Genomic DNA, 8,606 nt, shown 5'->3' on the forward strand with positions numbered 1-8,606 from the left:
AGGGGTGTAAGTTTTAATGTTTTTTTTTTTTTTTAAATCTGTTTATTCAATGTCACATGCTGGTTTTTTTAAATTATGGAAAGAACTTTGAAATGCCTTGCTGCTGAAATGTGCTATACAAATAAAATTTGATTCTATTTAAATATACTATATTGTATATTATATAATATTCTGGTTAGTGATCATCTATCACTTATTGTTTTAAAACGTTAATTGTATTCTTCTTAGAATTCATAGAGGTGAGAAGGAGTTTACCAAAACAAAGTGTCAGAAAGGTGGGACCAACAGAGAGGTCAAAGGAATGTTTATTTTCGAGGGCGGCGCCCGGACAGACGGACATTGGAAATTAAAAAGCAATCATTAGTCATAAATCAGTCCAATTAAATTTTGTCATAAGGGTGTTTATATGTCTCTTTGAGGAAACCTGTATGGAAATCTGTATGGAGGTGTGCTGGTTTTTACAGCACTGTAAAAACCAGCACCAGAACCCTCTATAGTGCAAATCCAGCAGTTAAACGGGTCAAAACTGAAAAGTTTCCACAAAATATTTCTTTGTAAACAAATGGGCTGCTGAAGGTATTGCAGAGTATTCTCTATATAAAATGGCCTGTACTTTAGTCATTCGCCCATTAGCACACAAACTACTTAAAGTAGCGATGGATGCCCTCATGTAGTCTGACAGAGACCAGTTTACAACAAGGACTACAAAATAGTTACAAATAGTTACCTTACTTAGATTAATTTACTGTTAGCCAACATGATGTACTATTTAAGGTAGCTTTCGTTTAATTTGGACAAAAAAGCTAAGCTTAACTTATTCAATGGCTTGAGTTAATGTCATGCTAACATACCGCAACATTGTAATCAAGGAATTTAAGCTGATATTTGATTTATTTTTACCTAAAAACTAAACCGCCCGTATTTAATGGGTTAAGCCGTGTTAATCAACAAGCAGAAGCAAACAGAAAAAAGAAAAATTATACAAAGACAAGCAACACACAAAATTACTGGAAACAATAATCACAAATACTTTATACAATCAAGAACAAACAATGAAGGAAAATGTGTTCATATAGTATATTGCATTTCTAAATAAAAGGGCATGTTAATTTATTTAAAAAATATTTTATATAGACTGGTTAATATAATTTTAAACAAATAACAGCATCACTTTCAGCCTAGTTTTGCTTTAAAGACAGAGCTAAAGATTTTTTAATACAGTAAATTTCAAAGTGCAAAACAATTAATGGAAATCTAGAAATACTGCACAACAGCACATTTTATTATGCAATAAAAATGTATTAAAGTAAATCTCATTCACCCCACTCATTATCTCCATATGTAATAATACAAATCAATACATCAAGTTCATGTTGTACATCTCTAAGTATCCAAATGTCAAAATTCAAACGATCACATTTAACAAGATTGAAAATTAAACAATTTTCCCACGTTATATACATGAAAGCCAATCAGTTTTCATCTAAATGACTTTTAGAAAGAACCTCAACATGTATGGAAAGTAGTTCTACAGCTTTTCACGAGTGTGAATCCTCATGTGCTGAGTTATATGCCGTTTTCGACTAAAACGTTTTCCACAAGTCACACATGAAAATGGCTTTTCACCAGTGTGAATCTTCAAGTGACTAGTTAAATTCTGTTTGTGACCAAAACTTTTTCCACAAGTCACACATGAAAATGGCTTTTCGCCAGTGTGAATCCTCAAGTGACTAGTTAAATCGTGTTTTTGACTAAAACTTTTTCCACAAGTCACACATGAAAATGGCTTTTCGCCAGTGTGAATCCTCAAGTGACTAGTTAAATGCTGTTTTTGACTAAAACTTTTTCCACAGTTCACGCATGAAAATGGCTTTTCACCAGTGTGAATCCTCATGTGCTTAGTTAAACAATGTTTTTGACCAAAACCTTTTCCACAGTTCCCACATGAAAACGGCTTTTCACCAGTGTGAATCCTCATGTGCATAGTTAAATACTGTTTTTGACAAAAACTTTTTCCACAGTTCCCACATGAAAACGGCTTTTCACCAGTGTGAATCCTCATGTGCTTAGTTAAACAATGTTTTTGACCAAAACGTCTTCCACAGTTCCCACATGAAAATGACTTTTCACCAGTGTGAATCCTCATGTGCTTAGTTAAACAATGTTTTTGACCAAAACCTTTTCCACAGTTCCCACATGAAAACGGCTCTTCACCAGTGTGAATCCTCATGTGCACAGTTAAACCAACTTTGTGATTAAAACTTTTTCCACAGGTCACACATGAAAACGGCTTTTCACTAGTGTGAATCCTCATGTGCTGAGTTAAATACTGTTTTTGACAAAACCTTTTTTCACAGGTCACACATGAAAACGGCTTTTCACCAGTGTGAATCCTCATGTGCATAGTTAAATACTGTTTTTGACAAAACCTTTTTCCACAGGTCACACATGAAAACGGCTTTTCACCAGTGTGAATCCTCATGTGCTGAGTTAAATACTGTTTTTGACAAAACCTTTTTCCACAGGTCACACATGAAAACGGCTTTTCACCAGTGTGAATCTTCATGTGCTGACTTAAATGATGTTTTAGACTATAACATTTTCCACAGATCAGACATGAGAAAGGTTTTCCTCTTTCCTGATTTCGGTTCTCAGCTTCAGCAACTTCCTGGAAGATGTCTTGGTTCCTGTTTGGTTCTGATTCAGTTTGGTTTGTTTGTTCATCAACAGGAACCACCATGCAGGTATCAGTTTCCTGTTTTAACTCAATCTGTTCTTCACCCCGACTGCAGTAAACTTCTTTTTCTTCCACTTTTATCTGATGAACTTCTGGCTCTTCCTGTTCTCGTTTCACTTGCAGAGGTTTTAACTCAACCTGGTCCAGAGTGGATCTCCTCTCCTGGTTATAAACTTTACACTGCAGGAAATCTGGACAAGAAAACAGAGGAAAAGAGAAATTGTTAACTTTACTGAGGTAAATGAGAAAAAACCTTAATCGTTTAACAATTGAAAATTCAAGAGTGTAGACAGAGAGACAGATCAGTCGACATATTCAACTGACATTTGGAGAATTCTCAAATTAATTGATTTAAAAATATTTCTTTTATTTATTACAAAATTAATAGTAGGGATTATTGTTAATATTTAGCACTAAATTGTATTATTACAGGTAGGGCTGGGTGATATGAAGACAGTCTAATATCTCAATATATTTTTGCTAAACACGATATACATTACGATATTCTTAAGTGAGCTTCAAATGTTATTTGAAACTATAGACTCCTTGCAGCATGATGTTACCATGCATGTTGCCACACCCGTTTCCTTGCTAGACTTAAAGTAAGCTCATATATGAAATAAGAACGATGCAGTGTTTTGCTATGAACTGTCTACACTGAGACTAGATAACAAGGTCTGAAAAGTTTTAACTAAGAAAAGAATAGCGAGGGAGAGGGAAGCAGGTCAGTAATGCTAGACACCTCCAGGCCTGGCTCCAGAGTGGGGCCCCAGTGACTCGCGTCCGGGCGAGGGAAAACCAAGTCCAATGTTAACTCATCATCGGGGTCTTCGGGCTGCGCTTTGTCTGGTCCCTCACCTAGGACCTGTCTGCCAAGGGTAAACCTACCAGGGGCATTAAGCCCCAGACAGCATAGCTCCTAGGATCATTGGGACACTCAAACCCCTCCACCACGATAAGGTGGCAACCCAAGGAGAGGTTTTTTACCACCCTCATTTATGGCCATGAGCGTTGGGTCATGACAGAAAGAACGACATCCCGGATACAAGCGGCTGAAATAGGTTTCCTCCGCAGGGTGGCTGGGTTCTCCCTTAGAGATAAGGTGAGAAGCTCAGTCATCCGGGAGGGACTCAGAGTAGAGCCGCTACTCCTCCATGTCGAGAGGAACAAATTGAGGTAGCTCGGGCATCTGGTCAGGATGCCTCCTGGGCGCCTCCCTGGTGAGGTGTTCCAGGCACGTCCCACCGGGAGGAGGCTCCGGGGAGGACCCAGAATACGCTTGAGGAACTACGTCTCTCGGGTGGCCTGGGAACGCTTTGAGATCCTCCCGGCAGAGCTGGAAGAAGTGGCCAGGGAGAGGGAAGTCTGGGCCTCCCTTCTGAAGCTGCTGCCCCTGTGACCCGACCCCGGATAAGCAGCGTAAAATGAATGGATGGTTGAATATGCCAGAAAAAAAAACAAAGCATCTCTCAATAAAAATTTTTCAGATTTCTAAGTATCTAAATGTCAAGATCTAAATGATCACATTTAACAAATACAACAATTTCTCAGCTTTATAGACATGAAATCCCTCCAGTCTTTAATTATATTTTAGGGATGTTGTAAACAACTTTTTTAGTAATAGAGTAATCTATCAATTATTCTTATGATTAAGTAATCTGAAACAAAAAAGATAAAGTTAAACATTGGTAAATCTAACATAATAGCGGTATTACTATCGCATATCAACATTAATCCAATTTCTCACAGTTGAGCTTCCCTAACAATAACTTTTCTGTAGTTTAGAAAATTAACTCGTAGCAATAATAGCTCACTTTACAAGTTAACCTGAAAGAAAATAATACAAAATTATAAAATTACATTCAATTCAATGATAAAGAGGCAGGCTCACAAATACTAACAAATGTCTATACTCCAGGTTTTCCTTCATGCACGCATCTTCAGTCAGTTTAATAGATGAACTCTCACCTTCCCAGACATTTATAGCTTTTGTGTTCATGTTAGCAACAGAATTTGACACCTTTGTCCTTCACACACAGAAACGTATCTACTAGCTATACGTGTTGTCACTATGAGCACGATGAGCCTAGTGCTCATGGTAATACATGAGGGCTATGTAATACATGAATGCTCATATTATGAGCATTCATGTATTAATTCCGGTTAAGGCTTTGTAAAACGTAAGTTCTTTGTAAAATGTAAATGGCAAGTCCGCTCATTGATCTAGTGGATTGGACATCACGAGACTTACTGTGGTGGGGAAATGATAGAATCAAGCAAAGAATCTGAAAAAGGGATGAATAGTTTTGATATTGTCAACAATATGATAGCAAAATAACAAGATCCAAGACGATCGCATTTCACAGGTCAGTAAAAAGCTTGAATTAAAATATATATATAAAGAAAGTGGAGACTAGGTTAACTTGCTAGCTTAACTTTTATCACCTTAACATGAACTCTTGCTGTGCAGTTTGGAGGAATTTGGTTCAATTACACAGAAATAAGGCGACCTACATTTCCTGACAAATGATCAGGAGAGCAGGTGTTTAAGTTAGCCAATCAACCACCATCCTTTGTAATGATCGCAAAATTAAAATTCAAAAACATAAATCTGCTTGTTCTGTTTGCCGCTTTCACGTAGATTTTTGTTTGGAAAATGTATTTGTGTCTTTTTTTAGTTCCTGATGCACTTGAGCGTAATCTTTGCTCTGCGCTCCTGGGGCTATTTATTGGTTGCCATGGCAATTACTCTGCGTGTGACATTAAGCTGACAGACTGAGGTAAAAAGTAATATAACCACCCGTTTTTCTACATTTTTCCACTGGACAAATTGCATCATAATTAAATTATTGGCCAATATAAAAGAGAAATTCACGTTGTTCTCTCTTGTGTCTTTACAGAACTGAAGGAAACCAAACTATGTGTAGATTTACAAGCAGAGAGAATATATATTTTTACATATCCAAACATCATCTCAGCTTTAAGCCACATTTTATAGAATCCATCAATATTGATGGTCACTTGACTCACAAACTGCCCCAACCAGACCTAAATACATTTTTTCCACCTCTTTATTTACTATATTAAAGCAAATATATTCAGGTTTCCGTGAATTATATTCCGTGAATTAGAATATAATTGAAAAGTTTCTTTGTAATTCCATCACTGAGTGAAATATATTGTATAGATTAATGTGATTACTTCCTTTTTAACATGTTTATATTTCGCAGTATGTTTAATAGCTGCTAAAACGTTATTTTTGAAAGTTACTATTAGTCTGACAGGCCTGATCAGGATGTGTATCCTAATTTTATCATTATTCTTAGCAGTAAAAAAAGACAAGACCTTCCAGTAACTGTGTGCATCAGTCAGCCACAAACCTCTTCCCCACCCCTTCCCCCTCAGTTCTTTCTCATCCCCACCAACTTGCAACACAAAGTTACACCCTTGTGATTCAGTTTGGTTTGTTTCCTCATAAACAGGAACTACTATGCAGGTATCAGCCTCCTGTTTTAATTCAATCTGTTCTTTACCATGACTGCAGTCAACTTCTTTCTCTTCCACTTTTATCTGCTGGTGTTTTAGATCCTCTTGTTCTTCTTTTATCTGATGATCTTCTGGTTCTTCCTGTTCTTGTTTCACTTGCAGAGGTTTTAACTCCTCCTGGTCCAGAGTGGATCTCCTCTCCTGGTTATAAACATTACACTGCAGGCAATCTGGACAAGAAAACAGAGGAAAAGAGAAACAGTTAACTTTACTGAAGTAAATGTTAGAAATCGTTTAAGACTGAAACGAAAAAAAAGAAAAAAACCCACACCTAAAAATTCAAGAGCGTAAACAGAGACAGATCAGTCGAACAAATCCAATTGTCATTTGGAGAAATCTCAAATGAACAGATATTTAAAATGTTTTTATTTATTATAAATTAATAATAGTCACCATTGTTGTTAATATTTACCAGTAAGTTTTATTATTTCAAGATATAACTTAATTTGGAGCCATCATTTATTTTTATTACTTTTATTTGTATTAAAATTAGATTTTAGTTCACTTAATATTTTTGAGGTTTACTTTCAGAGTTTATTTATAGGTTAATAATTGTTTATTTTTCGTTCCTTTGTTATTTACTTTTCTACATTAGACAGGAGGCACTGTGGGTCCATTTTTTTGTAATTATAGGGACTGGTATCGGACCAGCATGCACTGGGTTGGACCTGTGGGTTTTGACCAGAGTAGGAGAGGAAACAATGAAAAGTAGTGATGGGAAATAGCGCCCCCTTCACTTCCGGAGTGCAATGGTCCCATTTCCAAATAACGTATGAGACTGAGTGGTCCGTTGCTGCCCCTTTCTGTTTGCTGCAGCGAAGTGTACTTGCCTGGATTACTCAACACGTGCTGTGTATGGAGGACAAAGACTGATATAGTAAGAAATAAAAAGATAATATCTATTTTTTCCTTGTCCTTATACATAAGTTTCCGTCAAGAAATGTATATATTTATTTTTCCATTTCCCCTAAACATGCGTTTTTGTCAAGTAGATATTTTTTGTCTTTTTCTTATAGAAGCCCTCCTTTTGTCATCGCCTCCTGCTTCACCTTTTTCCTCTTCTCCATGTGCGTCTTTATGTGAATGAGGAGATCTGCTTTCTATGTCCAGCAGTGATCGTAATTTAAATGGAGTCGTTCAATTGAATTCATTATAAGTTATTGGGGCCACAGCCAGTGGCTTTTGTAACTACAGAGAAAAGGTTACATGTATTTATCTGCTTTATGTGTGATGGCATCTGGATTCAAGGGTTCAACTAGAGGGCCACACAAAAAGCTACAGCGGGCCAGATTTGACTTGCTTTGTTTAAAACTATCCCATTGCAGCCTTTATTTTTAGGATCGTTGTCGTACTGAAAGGTGAAACTCTATTCAACTGGATTTTTCCCGTTTTGTAATGTAACTCTCTTAATTAATAAAGGACGGATAGCCATAAAATTTTTACAACTAAAATTACTGGCTCTATTTTCTCTCTACATACATGAGCCATATTTACAGCATAATTGTGATGTCTGTCTTTATTTATACCGGAGGGGAACAGTTACTAAAATGATTCTTGAACAGAAAGCTTCAGATATTAAGTCCTTAACCTTCGTCCAAACGCTGGTGTTTCCTACCTATTCGGTGTAAGATTATCCGGGGAGTCCGGGAGAAATCCAGCAGTCTGCGCTGATCGTCCATCTCTAACTCCGACTTGATGATAATTTCTTTAAACTCTGTGAACGTTTCTTCAGGAGTTAACTGCATATTTAAGATGGATTTTTTTATGGAAACACTCGAACAATTAACGGAGCAAACCATGCGCCATCATTATCATCCTCTTCTTCTTCTTCTTGAAATTTACTGGCGGTTGGCAAACATTAGGTGAGCATTACCGCCACCAACTGGTAAGGAGTGTGGACCACATGACAGAAAAAGCTACATTCTGTAAATACAACTTCCTCTTTCAAAAAATCAAATACATCAAAGAATCAAATATAGCCTGATATCCTCTACTTCCCGAATCCTTTTTCTGTAAATCAACAATATCAAATTTCATTTTTATATTACTAAGGTTCCTAATAAGCTTATTTCTCTTAATCAGATAATTCCGACACCTCAAAATAACATGTTCCACTGTCTCATCTTGCCCGCAGTCACATTTCACCGTCTGATGTTTCCCTATCAAAAATACCGATCTCTTTAATCCAGTGTGTCCGATTCCAAGTGGTGAAGTAATTCTCTTCTCTCCTGTTTCTTTGTTTTTGTCATTTGTCAACCACCTTCCATTCTTTTTGGCTCTAGTGGCCTTTATTTGATAGTTAATTGACAGGAAGGTGGGTAAT

The 8,606-nt window shown here is 36.7% G+C and overlaps 1 protein-coding gene across 1 annotated transcript; it reads right to left on the reverse strand.

Moving 5' to 3' along the window:
- Positions 1–287: 287 nt before the first annotated feature.
- On the reverse strand, positions 288–8,195 carry LOC145549944 (uncharacterized). The gene is made up of 3 exons (XM_081602957.1): positions 7,899–8,195; positions 6,271–6,453; positions 288–2,928 (listed from the first exon to the last, which is right to left on the reverse strand). The coding sequence occupies exons 1-3, from the start codon at positions 8,080–8,082 to the stop codon at positions 1,529–1,531; spliced, it is 1,767 nt and encodes a 588-aa protein (XP_081459083.1). The 5' UTR covers positions 8,083–8,195; the 3' UTR covers positions 288–1,528.
- Between the last annotated feature and the right edge of the window lie 411 nt (positions 8,196–8,606).

The sequence above is a fragment of the Poecilia reticulata genome, chromosome 22 (assembly GCF_904066995.2).
Source record: "Poecilia reticulata chromosome 22, P_reticulata-male-v2, whole genome shotgun sequence".
NCBI classification, from domain to species: Eukaryota; Metazoa; Chordata; class Actinopteri; order Cyprinodontiformes; family Poeciliidae; genus Poecilia; species Poecilia reticulata.